Genomic DNA, 25,481 nt, shown 5'->3' with positions numbered 1-25,481 from the left:
ATCTTCCTCAAAAATACGCATCATATTAGTTGCATAGATGTCCATAGATGATCAAAGGAATCATTAGTTACATTTTGAACATTTAAAGAGGTTCAGTTGATAGGAGAAGTAAAGTACATGTGGAACAACAGTCCCTGTTAGAAAATGAAAGAACAGAGTTTAAATGATGAAAACAATCCAGATGTTTATCAACTGATGAATGAGTAAGCAAAATGTAGTATATCCATACAGTGGAATATTATTTGGCCATATTATCTGATTCCATTTATAGGAAATTTCCATTTATAGGAAATGTCCTGAATTGGCAAATTGATAGAGACAGAAAGTAGATCAGTACTTACTCAGGGCTGGGGAGATGGGAGGATAGGGAAGTGATAGCTAAAGGGTGAAGAGTTTCTCTTTGTAGTGATGAAAATGTTCTGAAATTGACTGTGGTGGTGATTGCACATATCTGTAAATACACCAGAGTTCACCGCATTGGCCAATTTAAATGAGTAAATTCTACAGTATGTAAACTGTATCTCAGTAAAACTGTTACTATTACAAACAACAAGGAGCTGAAGGTTGAGTTGATCACCAGTGGCCAATGATTTAATCAATCATGCTGTTGCAATGAAGCTTCCTTAAAAACCCTGAAGAATGAAAAGTTTAGAGAGCTTCTGGGTGGTGAACAGGATGCACCCGAGTGCCAGGAGGGTGGCACTCCCCAAAGCTCCATAGGGAAAGGACGTCTTGTGCTTGGGATCCTTCTGGACCTCTCCCTGTGGATCTTTCTCTTAATCTGGTTGTTCATTTGTATCTTTTAGCCTTTGTAATAAACTGATAATCTAGTTTTCTAAAAAATAAAAACAACACTGCTTTGTTTAAACAATAGTGTTAGATGCTGCTTTATTTATTTATTTAGCGATGGAGTCTCATTCTGTCTCCCAGGCTGGAGTGCAGTGGCGTGATCTTGGCTCACTGCAACCTCCACCTCCTGGCTTTAAGCAATTCCCCTGCCTCAGCCTCCTGAGTAGCTGGGATTACAGGTGTGCGCCACCATGTCCAGCTAATTTTTGTATATTAGTGGAGACAGGGTTTCACCATGTTGGCCTGGCTGGTCCTGAACGCCTGACCTCAGGTGATCCACCTGCCTCGGCTGGGATTACAGCCGTGAGCCACTGCGCCCGGCCTGTGATTCTGCTTTAAATGTTTTAACAGAAACTCATAAATACTGTGGCTTAAATCAGATAGAAGCAGTCCAAAGCAAATGTAGCTTGACAGTGTTGAGTCACCAGGTTCTCATACTTTGTTGTTCTGCTGTCCTAAACACATAGTTTCTATCTTAAGGCCCCACCTGGTTGCTCCAGCTTCCACCATCTTGTCCTTGTTTAGCTAGCAGGAAGGGGAAACCCAGGAAATAAAGATCATGGGCATTTATTAAGGTATGACTTGAAAGTGCACAGATACTACTTCTAGTGTCATCCCAGTCTTCAGAACTTAATCACCTGTTACTCCCAAACGCAAGAGAGACTGGGACATGTAGTCTCTAGCTGGGTGCCCATGGGCCCAGCCAAAAATCTGGGGTTCTGTTACTATAGAAGGGGCATCTGGTTATTGGTGACAAGAAGTTATTATTTGCTGGACAGTCTTTCCCCACAAATTTGGTCTTTATGAGACCAAATGTATGCCAGTGTTCTCATAACTTGATTTGCATCCAGAAAGACTAAAGGAAGGCCAGGAGCAGTGGCTCATGCCTGTAATCCCAGCACTTTGGGAGGCCAAGGTAGGCGGATCACTTGAGGCCAGGAGTTTGAGACCAGCCTGACCAACATGGCGAAACCCTGTCTCATTTTAACCCTGTCTAACAAAAATTAGCCGGGTGTGGTGGCACATACCTGTACTCTCGGCTACTTAGAAGGCTGAGACAGGAGAATCACTTTAACCCAGGAGGCGGAGGTTGCAGTGAACCAAGATCGCACCACTGTACTCCAGCATGGGCAACAGAGCAAGATCTTGTCTCAAAAAAAAAAAAAAAAAAAGACTAAAACAACTTGCTGTCTAGTCATAGTGACTCCATCTTACCGAAAGACAAGTCAGGTTTTCTTCCTTGGGCGTATTTCTCTCTAGTTGGAATAGAAAAGCAACTAAAAAACAACTTTCTTCCCACTGAGCTAAGAGCTAATCTGCAGGCCCAGTCTGGTGTAGGTCACCCCTAATTCCATGTCAGCCCGTGTTGCATCTTCTGAACTGATAGGTATATTTTGTGCTTTTAGAACAGGGAATTGATAGCTGCTGAGCTGAAGCAGTGGGTTCAGCTGGTCATCTTGTCCTGTGAAGACCATCTTCCTACAGAGTCGAGGCTGGCCGTCGTTGAAGTTCTCACCAGTACTGCACCACTTTTCCTCACCAACCCCCATCCTATTCTTGGTAAGTGTGCTGAGACGGAAGTCTGTTCACTTAAAATATGGATAGATACTCTTGCCTAAAAAAAGGGAAGATGAAAGATGGCAACATGAAACCTGCCTTTATGTCTTTCAGATATATTCCTGCCGTCTTAGTTCATGCTCTAATCATTTTCACGAACACACTTTTTTTGAGATGGAGTTTCACTCTTGTCACCCAGGCTGGAGTGCAGTGGTATAATCTTGGCTCACTGCAATCTCCACCTCCTGGGTTCAAGCAATTCTCCTGCTTCGGTCTTCCGAGTAGCTGGGATTACAGGCGTCCGTCACCACACCCAGCTAATTTTTGCGTTTTTAGTAGAGACGGGTTTTCACCATGTTGGCCAGACTGGTCTCGAACTCCTGACCTCAGATGATCCACCCGCCTCAGCCTCCCAAAGTGCTGGGATTACAGGCATGGGCCACTGCTCCCAGACCACCAACACACAAAAACCAGCCTCTTGTTTTTCAGCCTTACCCTAAACTTTTTTCTACAAAGATCTTTCTGAAATGCAAGTCTGATAATTTCAGTCCACTGTTTAAAACCTTTGAGTGGGTTCCCACTGCTTTCAGTATAAAGCCTAAACACCCTTTAGCACGGCTTACAAGGCCCTTCCTGTTCTGTCCCCTAACCCACTCCTCCTGCCTTATCCACCACTCCCTAACACAGGCCCTATGTGTCATCGGTAGGGAACAGTTCTCTAAATTAAACAAACCACTGCTTGACTGACTTCTATTTGTCTTTCAAGACTCAGCCTAACTGTCCTCTCTTCCGGGAGGCCTATTGCAGTAATCTAGGTGAGAAATGAATGGGTGAGTGTGAAGCTGTGACAGCAAGGAAGAGAGAACAGGCTCAAAAGATTTAGGAAGTAGAATCAACAGGACTTGGTGGTATTGAGGTTGATATAAAAGGAAAATTGAAGAATGACTTCTAGGCATCTGGCTAAAGTAACTGGATAGGCTGCTGGTTGCATTCAATGATTTTTAAGTTGAAGGTATCTGTATTAATCTGTTCTCACACTGCTATAAAGAACTACCTGAGCCAGGCCAACACCTATAATCCCAACACATTGGGAGGCCAAGGCAGGTGGATCACCTGAGGTTGGGAGTTTGAGAGCAGCCTGACCAACATAGAGAAACCCCGTCTCTACTAAAAATACAAAAATTAGCCGGGCATAGTGGCACGTGCCTGTAATCCCAGCTACTCGGGAGACTGAGGCAGGAGAATCGCTTGAACCCAGGAGGCGGAGGTTGCGGTGAGCCAGGACCGCGCCATTGCACTCCAGTCTGGACAATGAGCAAAACTCCATCTCAAAAAAAACAAAACAAAAAACCTACCTGAGACAGGGTAATTTACGAAGAAAAGAGGTTTAATTGACTCACAGTTCCATAGTCTTAACAGGAAGCATGGCTGTGAGGCCTCAGGAAACTTAAAATTATGGCAGAAGGTAAAAGGGAAGCAAATACCTTCTTCACATGGTGGCAGGAGAAAGAGAGAGAGAGCAGGAATAAGTGCCACACACTTTAAAACCATCAGATCTCGTAAGAACTCACTCACTGTCATGAGAACAGCAAGGGGGAAATCTGCCTGCATGATCCAATCACCTCCTACCAGGCCCCGCCTCCAATTCGATATGAGATTTGGGCAATCCAGACCATATCATTTCACCCCAGGCCCCTCCTGAATCTCTTGTCCTTCTCACATTGCAAAATACAATTATCCCTTTTCAAGAGTCCTCCAGTCTCAACTCATTTCAGCATCAACTCAAAAGTACACAGTCTAAAGACTCATCTGAGACAGGGTAAGTCCCTTCCACTCATGAGCCTGTAAAATCAAAAACAAGTTAGTTACTTCCAAGTTACAATGAGGGTACAGGTGGTGGGTAAATGCTCCCATTCCAAATGGGAGAGATTGGCCAAAACACAGGGACTGCATGCCTCATGCAAGTTCAAAACCCAGCAGGGCAGTCATTAAATCTTAAAGCTTTAAGATAAATTCCTTTGACTCCATGTCTTACGTCCAGGGCATGCTGATGCAAGGGGTGGGCTCTGAAAGGCCTTGTGCAGCTCTGCCCATGTGGCTCTACGGGGTACAGCCCCTGCATCTGCTTTCACAGGATGATGTTGAGTGCCTGCAGCTTTTCTAGGCACACAGTGCAAGCTGTCAGTGGACCTACCATTCTGGGGTGTGGAGGACAGTGGTCCTTTTCTCATAGCTCCACTAGGTGGTACCCCAGTGGGGACTCTGTGTGGGGGCTCTGACCCCACATTTTCCCCTCTATATTGCCCTAATAGAGGTTCTCCATGAGGGCTCTGCTCCTGCAGCAGACTTCTGCCTGGAAATCCAAGTGTTTTCATCATCCCTCTGAAGTTTAGGCAGTGGTTCCCAAACCTCAACTCTTGCCTTTTGCACACCCACAGGCCCAACACCACATGGAAGCCACCAAGGCTTGGGATTTGCACCCTCTGAAGCAATGGCCCGAGCTGTACCTTGGGTCCTTTTAACCCAGCTGGAGCTAGAGCTGCTGGGACTCAGGGTGCCGTGTCCTGAGGCTGCACAGAGCAGCTGGGCCCTGGGCCTGACCTAAGAAACCATTTTTTCCTCCTAGGCCTCCTGGCCTTTGATGGGAGGAGCTGCTATGAGGGTCTCTGAAATGCCCTGGAGACATTTTCCATGTCATCTTGGCTGTTAACATTTGGCTCCTCCTTTTTTTTTTTTTTTTTTCTTTTGAGATGGAGTTTCACTCTTGTTGCCCAGGCTGCAGTGTAGTGGCACAATCTTGGCTCACTGTAACCTCCATTTCCTGGGTTTGAGTGATTCTCCTGCCTCAGCCTCCTCAGTAGCTGAGATTACAGGTGCCCACCACCATGCCTGGCTAATTTTTGTATTTTTAGTAGAAACAGGGTTTCACCATGTTGGCCAGGCTGGTCTTGAACTCCTCACCTCAGGCAATCCACCCATTTCGGCCTCCCAAGGTGCTGGGATTATAGGCATGAGCCACTGCACCCGGCCTTGGCTCCTCTTTACTTAAGCAAATTTCTGCAGCAGGCTTGAATTTCTTCCCAGAAAATGGGTTTTTCTTTTGTACCACATGGCCAGGCTGCAAATTTTTCAGCCTTTTATGCTCTGATTCCCTTTTAATTAAGTTCCAGTTTCAGATAATCTCTTTGTTCATGCATATGAGTATACACTTTTAGAAACAGCGAGATCACATCTTGAATGCTTTGCTGCTTACAGTTTTTTCTGTCAGATGCCCTCAATGATCTCTCTCAAGTTCAAAGTTTCACAGATCTCTAGGGCTGGGGCAAACTACCACTAGTCTCTTTGCTAAAGCATAGCAATAGTGACCTTTACTTCGGTCCCCAATAAGTTTCTCATCTCCATCTGAGAGCACCTCAGCCTGCTTCACTGCACATATCACTGTCAGCATTTTAGTCAAAACCATTCAACAAGTCTCTAAGAAGTTCCAAACTTTCCCACATCTTCCTGTCTTTTTCTGAGCCCTCCATACTGTGTCAACCTCTGCCTGTTACCCAGTTCCAAAGTTGCTTCCACATTTTCAGGTGGAAATGTCTTCATAGCAGTGCTCCATTTCCAGTACCAATTTTCTGTATTAGTCCATTCTCACACTCCTATATAGAACTACCTGAGACTGGGTAATTCATCAAGAAAAGAGGTTTAATTGGCTCACAGTTCCACGGGCTTAACAGGAAGCATGACTGGTAGGCCTCAGGAAACTTACAATCATGGCAGAAGGCAAAGGGGAAGCAAGGCACAGCTTCCCATGGCAGAGCAGGAGAGTCAGAGAGCAGAGAGAAGTGCCACACACTTTTAAACCGTCAGATCTTGTGAGAATTCACTCACTATCATGAGAACAGCAAGGGGGAAATCTGCCTTCATGATTCATTCACCTCCCACCATCCACTCCAATTCAACATGAGATTTGTGAATCCATATTAGGATCTTTGGGACGTAAAGGTGGAGATATTTTAAATTAAATGGACGTACAGATCCTAGCTGGTTTCCAGCATGTTGTACACCTCCATGTCTCTCCTGACTGCTACTCTGTGTGTCAAGAGTAATAGGAAAGGGCAGCCTGTCAATGATGTGTAAGAACCAAGCTTGAGAAAATCCTAAGGAATTGAAAAGCATAGTTCTTTTTTTAAAAATTTTTAAATGGTGTTATTTTGGTTTTTTGTTTTGCTTTTAAGCATAGGGTTTAATAAAAGGAAAACCCAGGTTCTAAAGCCATCTTCAACCCCAGCCCTGCCCTCTCCTGCCGCGTTTAATCCCATATTAACATGCTCTGATTCTCTTCTCACATATTAGTAGAGTTATATTTTTGTGTACCTCTTCCATGCCCAGCCCTCAAGAATCAGACATGGTCAATTCCTCCAAGGAGCTTTCAGTATAGTTGTGGAGAAAGGATTTAGAGAATAAAGGAGGGAATTGTTCTTTAGATAGTGAGATTCAAATTTTAAATGTTGTAGGAGTTCGGACCAATAAAGGGTCTCACGTCCCTGTATCTCTCTAGGATACAATGTTTTCTTCAATATGGTTTTAACTTTTGTCTTCTTAGTGACTTCAGGCATTTTTCGTACAGCCAGAGAGATATTGAGAAGGGACCTTCTGTGCTTGTGATTTAATCATTAGACCCAGAGGAATAAGAGCAAAGGATGACAAACCTTAGTAAAGCTTCTCCAGTAAAGTTAATACCATTTTGCAGCACATTTTCTGGGTGACTTTAACTACTCAAACCCTAGCTCCTAACAGGTAAAATGTGTATGGAATAACCTGGAATTCCTTGGTGAAACTGGGTCCTGTGCCTACAAGAACATGAAAAATAGGCACAGTGACTCATGCCTATAAACCTAGCACTTTGGGAGGATGAGGCAGGAAGATCACTTGAACCCAGGAATTCGAGACCAGCTTGGGCAACATAGCAAGATCCTCTCTCTACAAATAATTAAAAAATTAGCCAGATGTGGTGGCGCACACCTATAGTTCCAGCTACTCAGGAGGCTGAGGCAAGAGAATTCCTTGAACCCCAGGAGGTTGAGTCTGCAGTGTGAGCCTTTGTGCCACTGCACTCCAGCCTGGGCAACATAGTGAGACCCCATCTCAATGAAAAAAGGTACTGAATAGGTAGAAGCAAAGGACGTAAAAGTGCATGAGAGGCCAGGCACAGTGGCTCATGCCTGTAATCCTGGCACTTTGGGAAGCTGAGGAGGGTGGGTCTACCTGAGGTCAGGAGTTTGAGCCTGACCAACATGGTGTGAAACCCTATCTCTACTAAAAATACAAAATTAGCCAGGTGTGGTGGTGCATACCTGTAATCCCAGCTACTCAGGAGGCTCAGGCAAGAGAATCACTTGAACCCGGGAGGTGGAGGTTGCAGTGAGCCGGGACTGCACTATTGCATTCCAGCCTTTTAAATTATTGTAAAGATAGAAATTTAATAAACTGTTAGGTCTTTTGCTAGTTACATTGTCATCAGTTTTAAATAAGGCCAAGTCTCTATTATCTGGGCAACAAGAGTGAAACTTCATCTCAAAAAAAAAAAAAAAGAAGTACATGAGAAAAGTCAAGGGCACAGCAAAGTCATTTAAGGAAAAAGAAAAATTGAAATGGACTGAAGAGGGAAGGATTTGAAGGATATAAATGATGACCATGTTAAAAGGGGAAAATATTAAGAAAGGAAGGTATTGAACCCTTACAGAACAGCTAGAAAGGATGGAGACTGAAAGCCTGAGTAAAATTTAAAGTCAGACCTGTAATGGAAAGAAGAGAATGAAACCCCAAATGGAGCCACTGTTTTATTGGTATGACTAAAGCATCAGTGACTCTGAAACCAGGTTCTCCATGTACAGATGAGGGAGAGGATAGACAAAGGGGAATTCTTAGGGCAGGGTAGTTTCTCCATTGAAAGGATGGCGATGCTGCATGGTGGTCTTCCATGGCTCTCCAGTGATAACCTTCCACAAGCCCAGGCCCACCCCACCTGGACCAGAGGTACCCTTTCCGGGAGGCCATGCTCACCTCTCATTTTCATCTTGAATTCTTTGTCCGTTACAGCAGTCCACTTTCATTTTTCCTCTTGTGAGTCACAGCCACGCAATTTTGTTCTTGACAACTCATTGCTTTGTGTTTTTGACTTTATATTCCTTTTGATTGCTCAGGACAAGATACTATCTTTTATTGTTCATTGTCCACAGCAGCACCTAGCACAGGCTGAATAGACAGATCAGTGTCCAGGAGCAATAATGGCATTCAGATAGTGGACACCCTACATACGTGGGACACAAGCTGCTGCCTTTATCATGGGTCTTTCTCTCTTTTTTTTTTTTTTTTTTTTTGGTTGGGGGTGAGGATGGAGTCTCGCTCTGTCACCAGGCTGGAGTGCAGTGGCACGATCTCAGTTCACTGCAACCTCTGCCTCCCGGGTTCAAACGATTCTCCCATCTCAGCCTCCCAAGGAGCTGGGACTACAGGCGCCCGCCACGATGCCCAGCTGATTTTTATATTTTTAGTAGAGATGGGGTTTCACCATATTGGCCAGGATGGTCTCAATCTCTTGACCTCGTGATCCACTCACCTTAGCCTCCCAAAGTGCTGGGATTACAGGTGTGAGCCACCGTACCCAGCCTCTTTTTATTCATGCCCCCAGAGCATAATCTTGATTGATGCTTCACTTTCAGAATTTATAGACTCAGACACTTGAATCAACACTGGGCCAGTTTCTCCAAAGCAGTCTTATGCATAAAGTTTTTTTTTTTTTTTTGAGGCAGAGTCTTGCTCTGTCGCCCGGACTGGAGTGCAGTGGCCGGATCTCAGCTCACTGCAAGCTCCGCCTCCCGGGTTTATGCCATTCTCCTGCCTCAGCCTCCCGAGTAGCTGAGACTACAGGCGCCCGCCACCTCGCCCGGCTAGTTTTTGTATTTTTAGTAGAGACGGGGTTTCACCGTGTTAGCCAGGATGGTCTCGATCTCCTGACCTTGTGATCCGCCCGTCTTGGCCTCCCAAAGTGCTGGGATTACAGGCTTGAGCCACCGCGCCCGGCCACCATAAAGTTTTCTTCTAGAGAATCAGGACTCAACTAGAAGAGCAGGGCACCGGGTCTTTGTCAGCTGGGCGGCATCTTCTGGAGGCCTTGCCTAGGGCTGGTTGCCTCCAGAAAGCCTACCTGCTCACCCCCAAAAAAGATATTTCCATATCTGCTCCCTTAGGAGTCTCTCTTTGCCAATGTTTGTGTAACACTCTTTCTATCTTAACAATACCCAGAAAAAAAGGAATAGCTGCAACTCATTCAGTGCTCCTCTCTTCCACCAGGGATTTGAAGCAGTATTTGCACCTGCCTGTTAATTGCATTCTAGGTAATTCAGATTCCTTTTGGTCTTCTCAGAGTTGCAGGATACACTTGCTCTCTGGAAGTGTGTCCTTACCCTTCTGCAGAGTGAGGAGCAAGCTGTTAGAGATGCAGCCACGGAAACTGTGACAACTGCCATGTCACAAGAAAATACCTGCCAGTCAACAGGTACCTCGTTCTTATCCTTTCGCATTGCCTTATTGCTATAGGATAGGCAACATCTTTCTATAATGAGCCAGATAGTATCTTAGGCGTTGTTGGTCATTTGTTCTCTGTCTTAACTCTGCCATTTTAGTGAGAAAGCCACAAACAGTAGGTAAACAAATGGGCATGACTGTGTTCCAATAAAACTTTGTTTACAAAAATAGGCAGCTTCTCAGATTTGATCTACTAGCCATAGTTTGCTGACCCCTGCTCTAGGACATCCTAGAGAAAAATTATTTTTAAAGGTAGAAATTTAATAAACTGTTAGGTCTTTTGCTAGTTACATTGTCATCGGTTTTAAATAAGGCCAAGTCTCTATTATCTGTGTGGTTCCATAACTCAGGAATCACAAAACTATCATTTTGTTCCTGTGTGAGTTTTTGTATGTGACAGAAAGCAACAAATGATTATGTGTACATTAAGTTTCTCTACTTTGTGTCCTAGCTGCTCATTTGATAATGACATGAACCCAGGAGGGAAGAGGGGAGTGGAAAGAAGAGCACCCTAGCTGGGTAGTCCTGAGGTCACAGCCATAGTATAAGCGGTTACAGCCCCGGGCCCATCTGGGAGGATACCTGCTTTAGTGGACTTGGATTCTCTTGGGGCTGGGTGTCAGGAAAGGTCTCTGGATCAACCGTCCCAATGAGAAGCAAGAATACTGTTTTGAGGCAAGGGATCAAAGCTGAGCAAAGAAGTTCACCTTAATAGACAACAGAATGAGAGAAGAGGAAGCCAGATAGCCTTTGTAATTGGTGCAAGGCCCCACATCAGTTACTCTGGCTGGGGCTCCTTGCCAAGGCAGAACACAGGACTGTGTTCCCTGGAAGCCTCCCGAGATGTGTGAACCTTCCAGGATCTGAATCCGCAGTCTAAATGGTCTGTGCGTGCTTCTCTGCCTATGTGGAAGAAGCTAGTTTTGGAATAATCTCTCAGTGATACTGCACCAGGGCAGGTTTCACCTAGATCAGCTTTTCCTCTCAGCAGGATAGCATTTGGAACGGAGCCACAAGTGATATGCAAGCAGGCTCCCCTCAGCCCCCAACCTGCCAGACTTCCCCAATAGCTAAAATTCTGCCATTGGCAATTTATTCATTTTTCCAATTGCAGCATTTGCTTAGAAGGACACACAGAAAGCCCAGTGAGTGCTCAGTAAACATTTGTTGGAATATAATACACAGTAGATTCCGTACCCAGCCCAACTTGATTTTCTTAAGCATAATATAGGTCTTTTTCTTTAGACTGAAAAGTAGCCGGGGACTGAGAATTTTTTCAGGACCCTGATTTTTTTCTTTAATCAGAAGTTAGGCAACTGATTCATCAGAACAATATTGTCTTGTTTTAGGCCAGGCGCAGTGGCTCACGCCTGTAATCCCAGCACTTTAGGAGGCTGAGACGTGTGGCTCACTTGCGGTCAGGAGTTCAAGACCAGCCTGGCCAATATGGTGAAACCCCATCTCTACTAAATATACAAAAATTAACTGGAGTGGTGGTGGGCACCTGTAATCCCAGCTGCTCGGGGGGCTGAGGCAGAAGAATCTCTTGAACCCGGGATGCATAGGTTGCAGTGAGCTGAGATAATGCCACTGTACTCCAGCCTGGGTGACAGAGCAAGACTTCGTCTCAGAAAAAAAAAAAAAAAAAGAACAATATTGTCTTGTTTTACCATCTCTCAAGGATATCAGGTGCTGGTGGTAACTTCACATTCATTCAGCATATAAGGATTTTGTAGAATCACTGCTGATGTTTTCCTCTTTGGTGTTCCAAGTTAATTACCATTGAGTCTTAATTAACTACCTTAAAAGTACATGTTGTTTCTTTTGTCCCCAGATCAGTGGTTGGCTAAATGCCACAGTAAAATAACATTATTAAATTGTGTTAATATTTAACGTCTTCTTTGAGAAGTTAAAATTACAATGAAAAAATTAAAGTTAGTTCTCAGTTTTCCTCCAAGAAAGAAATACAACACAAGAGCTCCACACCTCTGAGATCTCCCACTGTCAGTGAGAGATGGATACAGACGGAGCTCTGCTCTCAGACCGTCTTCTAGCAGCCTGCTGGAGGAGCTTGGGAAAGTAGGAGGTGCATTCTGTGGGGTCTCTCTGGAAAGGGTCTGGAGAGTGGAGTGGGCCCAAAGGAAGGGAGAGATGTGACACAAATGAGAGCAGAACAGTCAATGCAGAAAGAGAAGTTGGAGCCAAAGCCTGGTGTTGGGGAGAACCTGGGAGCTGATTGGGCAGCAGTGAGTGAACTTCTGTGGTCAAAACACAGGCTCAGGCCAGGCAAGGAAGAGGAGCAGGAAATGAACTGAGCAAGGCAGGGGCACCCACTTGTGGGATGGCTCAGTGCCAAGCCCCGATCTCCTTCTGCAGGTAATGGGAAGCTGGAGAGGGTTTAAAGCAGGAATGAGGTGGGAAGGCACTCAGAGGAGACTGGTGTTACAGGAAACATACTTGTGGAATCTCTGGCAGCAGTGTGTGAGATGGGCCAGGGCTGGGGATGAGTGAGGGGATTTACCAGGCAGGGAAATCAGCTGGGGGCTGGCAGTGACAGTCCTCTCCAGCTGCTCTCAGTAGGGATGGGATGGAGAGGAGAGGACTGATGTGTGAGAGTACTGGTTGGGGTTTGGGTAATCTCAACATGGGGAGTGCTGCTGTGGGAGGTGGGAGAGAAGGGAAAGCATGAGGTGACTTCAGAGTTTCAAACCTATGAGGTGTCCAGGGAAAAATACCGAGGCATGCCTCTGGCACTGATGTAGAAGTCAGACCATGGCATTCCAGGAAGTGAAACTACCAGGAAATCGGGAAAGGCAGTCAGAGGCCACAAGTCACTGTGATCCAGGACAAAGTATTCGTTAGGTCTTGGAGAGCTCGACAATGGAAATGGAGAGGGCAAAGGGAGACCTTCATCTACTGTGGGAATAGAATAGACTGTCTGGGCTCTGTCCTGCCTTCCTCAGAATGCAGCACAGCTATCCTGGGATCTCCAGTGCTCCTTAACAGATCTAGTTATCGGTCCCCACGGGTACTTTCTGGAACCTGTAGAAGAGGCAAGCATTAAATGCAGTCATTCAGACTTCCTCACCCTAAGATATCATTTTGAATAATTGGCTTTATGTCTAGATTTGAATTAGTTAATGATTCTAGAAGGCCTGGGGAAAATAATGCCATGATTAGCCGGCCCTCCTGAGAATGGATTTCTTATTCACCTTTTTTGCCTGCTGGAATCTCCTGCACATGCTTCACCCCGCATAGGGAAGCATGAAACTCATAGCCTGTCAACAACTTTCTCCCTGCAATGTCCGAAGCACCCTCAGCCCTTGGAAGTATGGACATCAGGGAGCCCCAGCTGCAGGACCCTCTCTGCCCCTCCCTCCCCACTCTGTAACAATCATGGAGCCTGCAGAAGAGAATGGAAGAAATGACATTTCCAGGACTTAAGAGTAAAGGATTGAAATTCGCAGCTAGGAGAAAAAAAATGTGTGGGCCAGACTCCAGGCAAGGCTCCGCCTTCCTCCTTTCCCTGCTCTGACTTCAGGCCTTGAAACGCTCAGGAAAGAGCTCTAATGCAAGAGCAGGAGATGCTCAAGGCTATCTCTGCAGCTCCCCACCCTCTTCCACCAAGCGGCCACTTGGATCTGTTTTATATACAAGGTACAAATTTGTGAAGCTGCCTTCAGAGGAAGAGAAGATAAGAAAGGTATCTTAGAAGGTTAGAAGGGCTAAAAGAAAGAATCCAGTGATTGGGGTTCTTCCATAGCCTTTCCTACAAGCCAGGGGTACCTGAGCCTTTTCTTTTTGTAGAGCTCTTTCACTCCGATGCAAGTTATCTGGTGTGGCTTAGCTGGAAATACTGCAGAGAGTTAGACCGAAGGACTCCAGGATGGACTTAAGGATAGCTAGATCAGGAGGTCCCCAGGCGGAACCCCATGTTCCACTTAGCGGAGGCAGGGTGCTTCTGGGAGCTGAATGGGCCATGGGGACAGGGCAGGCAGGGGGATGGCTTTCTGGACTTCCCTCAGGCTTCTTGCTTTTCTGGCACCAGATCTCTCTCTTGCTCTTTCAGCTTCAGCCACTATTGGCCACCTAATTTAGATGGCCTGCTCCCATTCCCGTCTCCATTTGTAAGGCTCAGAAAACAGTTTCTGGCCAGGTGTGGTGGCTCATATGTGTAATCCCAGCACTTTGGGAAACTGAGGTGGGCAGATCACCTCAGGCCAGGAGTTTAAGACCAGCCTGGCCAACATGGTGAAACCCCATCTCTAATAAAAATATAAAAATTAGCTGGGCATGGTGGTGTACATCTGTAGTCTCAGTTACTCAGGAGACTGAGGCAGGAGAATTGCTTGAACCCCGGAGATGGAGTTTTCGCAGTGATACAGTGAGCTGAGATCATACTACTGCATTCCAGCCTGGGCAACAGAGCGAGACTCCATCTCAAAAAAAAAAAAAAAAGGGAAAACAGTTTCTGCTTGAGTTGATACAGGATAAGAGAAGGCACTGAGCAAGGAATTTTAAGGAGTACCAGATTTCATGCCTGTTGTTAGTGTTTTGGTTCAAGAAGGATGACTTCTTGGTAGAAACTTTATTATGGAAAAATGTATATATAAGACCTTTAAAGGGAGTAGTGGGTAGGCAATCAGGCAGATCAGCTGTGGCTCTTTTTGTTGGAATACTGTCTCCAGGTAATTCTGGTCCCTCTCTCCTAGCAGGGCCCTTGCCCACAAAAAGTCATGTAAAACTTCTGCTTGTCCTGCCAAATATGGACATTTAGTGGGAATACATTAAATCCCATCATCTGGACAGCACCCCTGCCCTCCAGGATCTCCCCATTCCCTGAACCGCTGCAGCATTTGGTTATTGTATCATCACAGAGCCTTTGCTGTTCTACGCTTTTATCATTTTCCCTTCCCTGTGCTTTAGTTCTCTCTTCCCAACTAGCCCTCATGAACTTAGAGATTGTTTTCTATTAGGTACACTGTGGGTGATCAATTTGTGTTAATGGATTGACTTTTCACCACAGTCAGGTGGCAAAAGAAGCATGAGAGTACGCTTTAAAATAAGGGAACTCCAGAACAAGCAGGCAGACCCTCTCTGCTGAACCAGCTCAAGGGGCAGCATTTTTCACTGATTCATACCAACTAGGGTGGCAATCTTACTGACTCGCACACTGTCCAGGTCTGGTAGGCTGAGTTTGCAGCCTGTAGTGTTGGGTCCCTCCTCACTCCTACCTCTGAAGTCTGGGTCTTGGATTACAGGACCAGAGAGCCAGCCTGGGGCTGCAGGGACCATGGTCCTGGGTTACCTGGGAGACACTGAAGGAGCCTCCTGTGCTTGGCATGGTGACCTGTAGAGACTGGAATAACAATAGTGTTTAGCAGGGAGGTGGAAGAAGGGAACTAGGAGTGAGATGTAGAAAAATGAGACTCAGAGGTTAGAGAATGGAGCAGTAGGCAAGTGGCATTGTAAGGTTGAGTCCAAGCAGCCATGTAGCCAGGGCAAGGCAAAGAAGGAAAAAACCAACATCTGCACACATATATACATGTGTGCATCATCGTCACCCACAGAGAGCCCATGAGCCAGCATGAAAGGATGAACACTTCTCATATGCCCCGACCTTTGAGCAAACAGGGAGGGAAGCCTGGGAAGAGAGAGATAGGGAGGCCTGGGTCACTGTGACATTTTCCAGTGGCCCCATGGAGTGAGACAGCTCAGTCAGCAAAGCCCCAGGCCTGTGGGACTTCACACTGAGTCACAGATGCTTCCACCCCTGGAACCTCTAAGGCTGTCCACCAGTCTCAGACCTGTGCTTTTTTCAGTTCCTGCCAGATCACAGGGTCAGGCACTAGAAGGGCTCTGCAAGTACTGACTGCCTCCCTCCTTCTCCTGCCTTCCGTAGGCTCTTTCCTAATCACGTCAGGTATATTGTCTTCAAAGTGCCCTTTCTGCTCTGTGGTGCCGCTCCCTGGCCCCAGACTCAATATTATAGATGTACCAAGTACCTTTTTCTGAAGAAGAATGACCCAAAAAAGTTAAGAATCACTTTACTAGAATATATCCTCCTGCCTATCTCCAAGCCTGGCCTAAATTCCTCTTCAGATGAGTTACACTTATTTGCCTCCATCATTTATTTTTATTTTTATTTTTATTTATTTTTTTGAGACGGAGTTTTACTCTTGGCGCCCAGGTGAGAGTGCAGTGGTGCAATCTCGGCTCACTGCAACCTCCGCCTCCCGTGTTCAAGCAGTTCTCCTGCCTCAGCCTCCTGAGTAGCTGGGATTACAGGCACACACCACCATGGCTGGCTAATTTTGGTATTTTAATAGAGATGGGGCTACTACATGTTGCCCAGGCTAGTCTTGAACTCCTGACCTCAAGTGATCTGTCTGCCTTGGCCTCCCAAAATGCTGGGATTACAGGCGTGAGCCACCGTGCCTGGCCATTCATCATTTATATGTGTCTACTTTAAAATTCTAAGTTGGGGCTAGGCACAGTGGCGCATACCTGTAATCCCAGCACTTTCGGAAGCCGGGGCAGCCAGATCACTTGAGCCCAGGACTTCAAAACCAGCCTGAGCAATGTGGGGAGATCCTATCTCTACAAAAAATTTTAAAAATTAACCAAGTGTAGTGGTACATGCCTGTGGTTCCAGCTACTGAGGAGGCTGAGGTGGGAGGATCACTTGAGCCCAGAACGTCGAGGCTACAATGAGCCGTGATCATGCCACTGCACTCCAGCCTAGGCAACAGAGTGAGACCCTGTCTCAGAAAAACAAAACAAAACCAAAACTCTAAATTGTTTTCTGACCCCTTCTCTTACTCCTACTTAAGGTAGTCTAGAGATTTTTCTTACTATTTAAGTATGAGATGAGAAGTGGTCAGATAAGGGTATTCAATCATTCATTTGTTCATTCATTCAACAAATACTTACACAGTGCCTTCCACCAGGCTTGTTTCATGTGCTAGTCCAGGCCACCACCATCTCTCCCCAGACTTCTGCAGCCTGCTCTTCCTGCCTCTATTTTTGTTCGCTGCAATTCGGGCTCGCTTCTTCAGGAGTAAAACAGATGATACTGCTCTCCTGCTCAGAACTCTGTCTTGGCTTCCCATCTTAATCTGGGGAAAACCTAAACTCCTAAGGTAACATACAAAATCCTAACCAGTCCAGCCCCTGCCACTCCTCCCCTAGCCACTCCAGCCTTCTTTGGGGTTTTCCCACTCCCAAGCCCATTCCAACCTCAGGGCCTCTGCAATAGCTGTTCCTCTGCTTGGAATATTCTTCCCTCGTCCCACATGGCTGACTCCCTCATATAATTCCAATCTCAGCTTCAGTGTCATCTGCACAGGGGTCCTGCCTTGACCTCTCAGACTACAGTAACCACCCGGTTATTTGCTATCATTCATCCCACTGGTTTAATTCTCTGCATAGTTTTATTTATTTGTTATTTGTTTCTGTCCACCGGAATAAAAGTTCCAAGAGGCCGGGCGCAGTAGCTCACACCTGTAATCCTAGCACTCTGGGAGGCCGTGGCGAGTGGATCACCTGAGGTCAGGAGTTCGAGACCAGCCTGACCAACATGGTGAAACCCCCTCTCTACTAAAAATACAAAAATTAGCTGGGCGTGGTGCTGCATACCTGTAATCCCAGCTAGTCAGGAGGCTGAGGCAGGAGAATCGCTTGAACCCAGGGGACAGATTTTGCAGTGAGCTTAGATTGTGCCACTTCACTCGAGCCTAGGCGAAAGAATGAAACTCCATCTTAAAAAAAAAAAAGTTCCAAGAAAGTAGGATTTTTGTCTTGTTTGTTTGCCGCTATATTCTCAGAAGCTGGCACATAATAGATGTTCAATAAGAATCACTGTTTCATGATCAATTGAATGAATGAATCGAGGAATGCATCTACCAAAGTAGTTAAACCCAGTAAGAAGCTTAGTGTTTTTCAGATCTATCTGGTGGGGGAACTGTTTGGATTCTGTGTTGTGAAATTGCCCTGAGGTCACAGCATTTTCTTGTTATGGCAGATTAAATCGCCTTAGTCCTCACCTCTTCCTAGAGACATGAATTCAACAGCTGATGAGGAACTGATGGAGCATCTACTAAGACTGGCCACTGTAGAAAATCCTGGACTAACTCCTTCTCTCCCTTGTCATTGCATACTGGATCATGCAGGATGAAATTTCTTGAGCAAGAGTTTCATCCATAGGGGCCCGCATGCCTAGCATAGGACCGGCCCTGGGAAGTACCCAGCAGGGGGATACTTGTCAGTTGCTCATCAGGTCCCAGATGAGGGACCAGAGCCAAGGCTGCATGAATTGATCTGGAAGGCCTAGGGGAGGTGGCCCCTTCCTCCCAGAGCCCCTTCTGCTCTTTCCCACTCTGAGCAGGCTAGTGGGGGAACAGGGGAAGGAGAACCTCATCACCTCCCTCTTGATGCTCCTGTTTCTTTTTATCCCCTTTGATCCTCACAACACTGTGAGATACTTTATTATCTCCTCCATTTTATTTATATTTTTACGTTTTTAAAGGTGGGTTCTCACTGCATCACTCTGGCTGGAATACTGGTGGCTGTTCACAGGCACGCTTGTAGCTCACTGCAGTCTTGAACTCCTGGGCTCAAGGGATCCTCCCACCTCAGCATCCTGAGTAGCTGGGATTATAGGGACCTACTATACTTCCTCCATTGTAGATGTGAATATGCAGAAGTTCAGAGAGTTGAAGGAATGGGCCCAAAGTTGGAGCCAGAGCTGGAGCTCAGGTGACAGAGGCCCTGCACTCTCCGAGCCTCTCTGAGTCAGGGAAAGGAGTCCAAACCTGGCATCTAGTTTAGAACCCAGGAGTTAAGAGAAAGGGATGCACTGAAGGTCTTCTAAACTCACTGTTGTGTTTGAAAGAAGACACTGGAGTCACAGCGTAAGAAAATGGGTTGGGGACCAGAGCTGAGATACCAGAGTGTGCCCTGGGGAAAGGGAATATAGGGCAGATGCAGCAAGAGGCGGCAGGTGGTCCTCTGTCAAGGCTGCTGCTGTTCCTGTTCTCCAGTCCCCCTCCTGGAGGGAGGGAATCCCATGACTTGAGGGTTTTAGAGCCTCTAACTTAGAGATGTGGAAATTGAAGCCCAGGAAAGGTAAATGATTTCCACAGTGTCACATAATGAGTAGAAAAACGAGGTCTACGACACCATCTTCTGAGGCCCAGGACAGTAACTCTACTGTCCCCCAAGCCTTGATTTATACAGAGGAAGTGACAGAAATGTAGGGATACCCACCTGAGAATAATCCAGACTCAGGGGGTAGAGAGGAGCTGGCAGGGGTGACATGGGGTGGTGTAGGGTAAGGGCAGAGAAGATGGAACACTGCCTTGAGAAGAGGGCTTGGAGGAACTCCAGCAACACTGGGGTGGGAAGAACTAAGTGTTCTGTGAAACCAGCCATCTCTCAGCGGTCAGCAATCAAACCACACCCTGAGTCAGCCCAGGATTCCACTGCCTTGGTCTCTCTGGGCCTCTCTCCATGGCTGACTGGGTCTTCCTCTTATTGTCAGTGGGGCTGCATGGGAGGAAACAGAAGAGGCTAGGAATTGCGGTCCTAACCCGCTGTGAACCAGTGGAGGGTGAGGGGAAATGGCTTTTGAAGGAAGATAGTTATGTGGGAGCCAGTTATCTGTTTTCTCATTTATTCCTTCTAAAGAAAGAGATTTGACCAAGGTAGGCCATCGTCCGCACCTCCACCCCCATTCCTGCCAGCTGCAGTGGGCGGGCACAGCGGAGCTCCAGTTGCCGCATTCCAAGTTGCATGTGCTGTCAGTTGCTGTTCCAGAGAGCCTGGGCCCCCTGACGTTCACCTGCGTCTCAGCGAGTGCGTCACTGGCAGCGGCTCCCATGATGTGCAAAAGCAGGTGCAAACATCTTCCATCTGCTGGCCAGTTACGAGTGCCAGTGAGTACCCTGGCTGGGCCTGGTTGCTGGGGTGATGGGATTGTTACCATGGCCTCCCAGTGACTAATCCCCAGAGAGACAACAACAGGCTCCTTTCGAGGAAATGAGGGTCATTTTTGCATCATTTTGCCCCGACTCTTGCTGCTTCTGAAAGCCGAGCTCTCTGGCCAAGGCGACTGACCCCTGTGGGTGATGATAAGCCCTCGGTCTGAGGCTTAGGCCATCTGGTGCTGACGCGGCTGCAGGGTGTTGTCTTCCCTGTTAGGGCAAGCCTGGTGCCTGGTGATCTTCCTTCTCCAGCTCATGGCCTCGGCTCTCCTCTTCTCTGCTTTCCTTTTCCTCAGGAACTTTCGCTTTCCTCAGCAAGGCCATATCACAATGCAGGATTTCTCTTTTCACTGTGGCGAGCAGGCTTCCTTTTTGAACCTAAGCCAGTTTCAGGTGTTAGGGTCACTGCTCTGTCAGGGGTGGCAAGATGGTCCCCCCCACTGCTTTCTCATTCGTCCCTGGTTCAATGAGGATGACTCCTCCAGCCCCAGCTTCAGGCCTGACTGTCGGGAGCACCCCTCCCGAACATCCCAGCCAGTGCTGGCACCTGCCCTTTGCCCTCCTGAGTTCACTCAGCCACAGACTTCTTCCATCCCAACAGCCAGATGAAGGTCAGACCCAGGCTGTCATGACAGTGCTGCCCAAAAAGTTCTGCAGGGCAAGGGTGGGGCCCAGGAGAGGCCTCCTCACTGGCCAAGCTGGTGGCCCGCCCCTCCTTTCTCACCATCCTAGTGTTATCCAAGGAGGCGTAAAGGGTGACACCAGAGACCTGGGAAGCCCTCATCCTACCCACCAAACTCTCCAGTTCTGTTCTCAGATCTCCCACAAGATGCTTGGTGGATTGTGAAAGCCTGGGCTTCCTTGTTTTTGCTGCTCTCTTCTGACTACAGCAGTCCCCATGGCAAGACCTCTCATGGTCAGAAGAGCAGAATGGAGAGTGGCTCTGGTGATGGTGGGTCAGTACAGGGAGGGTGTTTCTCTGCACACATGGGGCAGGGTGTGTACTTTGAGATAGAAAGGTATGTTGGGACCCCCGTCTCTACTAAAAATTACAAAAAAACTAGCCAGGTGCGGTGGCAGCCGCCTGTAGTCTCAGCTGCTCGGAAGGCTGAGGCAGGAGAATGGCGTGAACCCGGGAGGCAGAGGTTGCAGTGAGCTGAGATCCGGCCACTGCACTCCAGCCTGGGCGACAGAGCGAGACTCTGTCTCAAAAAAAAAAAAAAAAAAAAAGAAAGGTATGTTGGGAATCTGTGCACCTTTCAGAGTGTCTGTTTGTAAGGAGTATACAGCCCCAGTTTGGATGTGAAGATGTGAATGTCTGTATGAGCATCAGGAGGAGAATGGGATGCGAGAGATGTGCTCTGACCTGTTCACTGATGCATTGTGATGAGCTAAAAGAAATCCCTTCCTGAATGTCAAAATGGCCAGGAAATCCTTGCTGTACTTCAGTCACTGTGTTTGTCAGGAGTGAATTTCTTGTGAGGCTGATCTACAGGAGCAGAGGCAGAGAACAGCAGGTGGGAATCAAAAACAAAGAATTGGCCTTGACAGCAGCCTGTCTTCTCCCTCTCTCCCTCCTCTCCCCTACCTCCTTTCCCCTCTCCTGCCTCCCCACCTCCAGCTGAAGTACTGAAGTTACTGGAGTACAACCAGGGCTGTCAGCTTGGGACGTATCTTGAAATGGACTTTCTAAAGTATTTTCTGGGGTTTCAAGCATGAAACAGCTGGTGTTTTAGTCAGGGTATAGATTTGGCATCCGTGAGAGAAGTTAGTAGTGGCTTAAACAAGTCAGTAGCTTATTTCTTCCTCACATAGAGCACTCAGTAGACTGGTGTGATGGTACATATGGTAAGGGGCCCACACCTTCTTTCTTGGTGCTCTGACATTTTCAAGACACACCATCCCTCACATGGCCCCAGATGGCAGTGCCAGCTCCCACTTCCATGTCCACAATCTGGTGAGCAGGAAGGCAGGAGGGAGGGGCCAACCTGGAAGTCACATGCACCACTTCCGTGGATCTCATCGGCCAGGCCCTCGTCATCTGCCACAGGTCTCAGCCGAAGAGGCTCAGAAATCATGTGTTGAGCTAAATGGACGCACGCTCAGCTAAAAAGCCCATTTCTATGTAAGTGGGGAGGACTGGGTTTTGGGAGATAGGAACTTCATTTCTCGCAATCTGCCATCTTCTTATTTTTACCAGGTCCTAATCACTGAGGTTCTGGAAAGTGCCAGCTGCATGGGCACTAACAGCTGGGGACACAGGGATGAATTAGATAAGAGCGTCTGCTCCTAAACTGTTGGGAGTCCACCCTCTCCGGTGGTATGCTACCTAAAATCAACAGACCTTCCTTTACATGCATATATCCAAATCATGTTTTATGTTAGCAATTTACATGGCTAACTTTATAAGGAAGTAACCATTAATAATAAGAATTTTGTTCCAAACGTTCTCACTAACTTGGTAAGTTTAGTTGCTGATCCCTGTTCCATCTCTTAGGACCACACACATCACCCAAAATGCAGACGCTTCCTTAGGAAACAAGCCCACAAGCTTTGCAGTTGCATTACCCATAGCAAGAATTTACTAGAAAGATAACTTTTTAATTGAGGGGGACTGGGGAGGAAGAATACACTTAGTAGAGACCAAAAAAATGGAGCAATGGCAGGAGGGAGGGAGCCACACTCAGAAGGGAGCAGGAATGGGGAAGTGGAGGGGGAGGCCGCAGTTCGGCAGCCTACCTGTTCCACCACTGTGCTTACGCATGGCAGGTCCTCCCTGAGCTGGTCAACCTGGTTAAGTGTCGCGATTCTACCCAGCCCTGTGCCCTCCTTTCCCACAAAGCCTTTCCAGTCTTTGTGTCTCTACTTAAGTCACACCCACACAGTTTAGCTCTTACATTGCTCCTTCTTTATGAGTCTCCTCCTCTCACCCACACTAAGCTTTTTAAGGGCTGAGGCCTCCATCACAGCAGAGTGGAGCATGTTACATTAAGTGGCTCACGACAGGCAGACCTATTGTTTCTGTAGCACAGCCTGGTTTTGGAGTTGAATGTGGACATGGGGTTTGAGATGGGCAGCTTCCCTTCGGTCGGTCCCCTGCTCAGCCTCCTGGCAAGCCCAAGGGCCCCAGCAATGAACCTGTGGGGTCAGGTTACACTGGGACGAGTTGGTAAGGGCTCCCCAAGCAACCCAGTCCCATCACACCAGAAAATGAAATTCCCCTCTTTAAAAGCCACTCATAGAACATAGTGGTGGTTCTGCTTCAGACCCTCAAGTGTGTGTGTGTGTGTGTGTGTGTGTGTTTTCAAAAGTAAAAAAAAAATCAGGTTACCGTCCTTGCCCCCTTAATCTGTTCCAAATGAGAACACTTAGAAAACTCCCAAGAACCCACTCTGTTAAGAAAATTGGTTTCTGCTGTGGAGTGGGTCGGGGTGGGGAATGGAGTTAGGAAAATATATGGAACCTGACAGAAGACATTGGGTTGTGTTTGGCAAAGGATTTGGGTTGTTTTCAAGTTTTGAGTTACAGCCTGGGCGTGTTTGAAGAAGTGGGATCGTACAGCACAGCCTCTGTGGGCTTCTCATTCAGCTCCTCCTGCCTGCCCAGCCCCTGTTAGAGATGCCTTGCTTGACAGGCTAGCTGGGAAACCTTCTTCATAAATAACTCCCCGGAGGAGAGAGGAGTGATAACAGACGTTTTAAGTGGAAGCCGGGCTGCTTTAAGCACTTAGGGAAGCGCCCTGCACGAGTCTGGCCCCAGGATTCTCCTTGCCAAGCAAGGGAACGCTCTTAAAGCTTTCAGTTTGGTTCCTCTAATTTTATTATTTCGCTAACCTCTCTAACCAGCAGTGATTGAGGCTCTGATTGTGAGTCCTGTTTTTATTTTTCACACTATTTTTATACTTTTGAAGCTGTGGTTTTAAAATATACACTCAAAAATGTTGGCTCAGCACCCGCGAGGCCCAGATGCACGGGGTCCGGGGCTGCTCCCAGCAGCCTTTCAGTGCCCCCGCCGCCACCGCTGGCCTTTGGGGACGGATGGAATGGGCAGGAGTTGCTGTAAGAGATTGGTCCAACCACAATCTAGCTTCTGGCCAAATATTTCAGATTCGACTCTGAGAAACTAGCAGGAATCTTGTTCTGGTGGCTTCCCAAGCACACAGTGGGGGGTCAGAACCTGTAGAGGCAGAATTCCCAGTTTCAGATAAAATGTTCATTCATCTCCAATATGCAGTGCTGGTCCCCATCGCCCTTCCATCCATGCTGAAAGTGTGTGCAGCATGGCACTTAGGGAAAAACAGTGCCAGCAAAGTGGGTTCATTTGTTTCTGTCACCACCATTTGTTGGAAATGGTTGTCATGTTCACGCTACTTTAGAACTGAGAGATGGGCACACGAAATCTTCCAAAGCGCTGACCTTGCTGTGTTCTTCTCCAGCCAGTTCTAACTCCACCCTCTATCCTCTTGCTCTCTTCCCCCCGCCCCCCGCCCCACCCTCAACTCCTCCCTTCCTTCCTTTCTCCCAATCCACAATAGATCTAGGAATCTGAAATTTCCACCTTGGCTACAAACAGCTACAAACAGTCTCTTTGAACAGCCCTGTCCATAAATCTTAGATTGTTTTTCATCTTTGAAAAAGTTACTTCTGGCCCAGCGTGGTGGCCCACACCTGTAATCCCAACACTTTGGAAGGCCGAGGTGGGCGGATCACTTGAGGTCGGGAGTTCGAGACCAGCCTGACCAACATGGAGAAACCCCATCTCTACTAAAAATACAAAATTAGTCAGGCGTGGTGGCACATGCCTGTAATCCCAGCTACTCGGGAGGCTGAGGCAGGAGAATCACTTGAACCCGGGAGGCGGAGGTTTTAGTAAACCAAGATCACACCATTGCCCTTCAGCCTGGGCAATAAGAGCGAAACTCCGTCTCAAAAAGAAAAAAAAAGAAAGAGAAAAAGCTACTTCTATCAGCAAGTCATTATTCACATGTAGGGGCAGGGAAAAGTTCACTACATTCAGACTTCAGTTTCTTTTCACTCTATTTCATAACATCCACTCCTCTGAAACCACAGACTTTAAAAAAAAGATCAGTCCCCAATAGGCAAGGTGCCCCGTGACATAGCCAGCTAGAACCAGGGAAGAAGGTGAGAGGAAGGGTAGGTTTGCCTAGATGGGGGCTAGCTGGCTCAGCCCATGGGGGAAAATAATTTCAGTCTCAGGGAACTAAAAACCCACTGTTCTTATTTTAGAGTGGTGGATTTGGTGGGTGGGGAGATTTAGGGAGACAGGGTGATATTTATAATGAAAAGCTTAGCTGTATTGTTGAGGGGTGGGGTGCGGGGAGGGAGAGCATGAGGAAAATAGCTAATGCATGCTGCCTTAATATCTAGGCAATGGGTTGATAGGTGCAGCACACCACCATGGCACACATTTACCTTTGTTAGAAATGTGCACATCCTGCACTTATACCCTGGAACTTAAAAATAAATAAATAAATAAATAAATATTATAGTG

At 47.1% G+C, this 25,481-nt stretch overlaps 1 protein-coding gene across 6 annotated transcripts in view; it reads left to right on the top strand.

Annotated features, from left to right (window-relative positions):
* Positions 1-25,481, top strand: part of THADA (THADA armadillo repeat containing) — a 356,633-nt gene that overhangs the window by 296,266 nt on the left and 34,886 nt on the right. For 5 of the 6 annotated variants that reach the window (XM_023195714.1, XM_023195711.1, XM_023195712.1 and 2 more), the window contains 2 exons: positions 2,256-2,409; positions 9,827-9,958. In XM_023195714.1, coding sequence (XP_023051482.1) covers positions 2,256-2,409; positions 9,827-9,958 — 286 coding nt within the window. The remainder of the gene's footprint in view (positions 1-2,255; positions 2,410-9,826; positions 9,959-25,481) is intronic. The other variant, XM_023195715.1, reaches the window with a different exon arrangement.

The sequence above is a fragment of the Piliocolobus tephrosceles genome, chromosome 15, assembly GCF_002776525.5.
Source record: "Piliocolobus tephrosceles isolate RC106 chromosome 15, ASM277652v3, whole genome shotgun sequence".
Classification (NCBI taxonomy): Eukaryota; Metazoa; Chordata; class Mammalia; order Primates; family Cercopithecidae; genus Piliocolobus; species Piliocolobus tephrosceles.
Note: the sequence above shows the minus strand (reverse complement) of the source record. Positions and strands in the feature narration are given on the sequence as shown.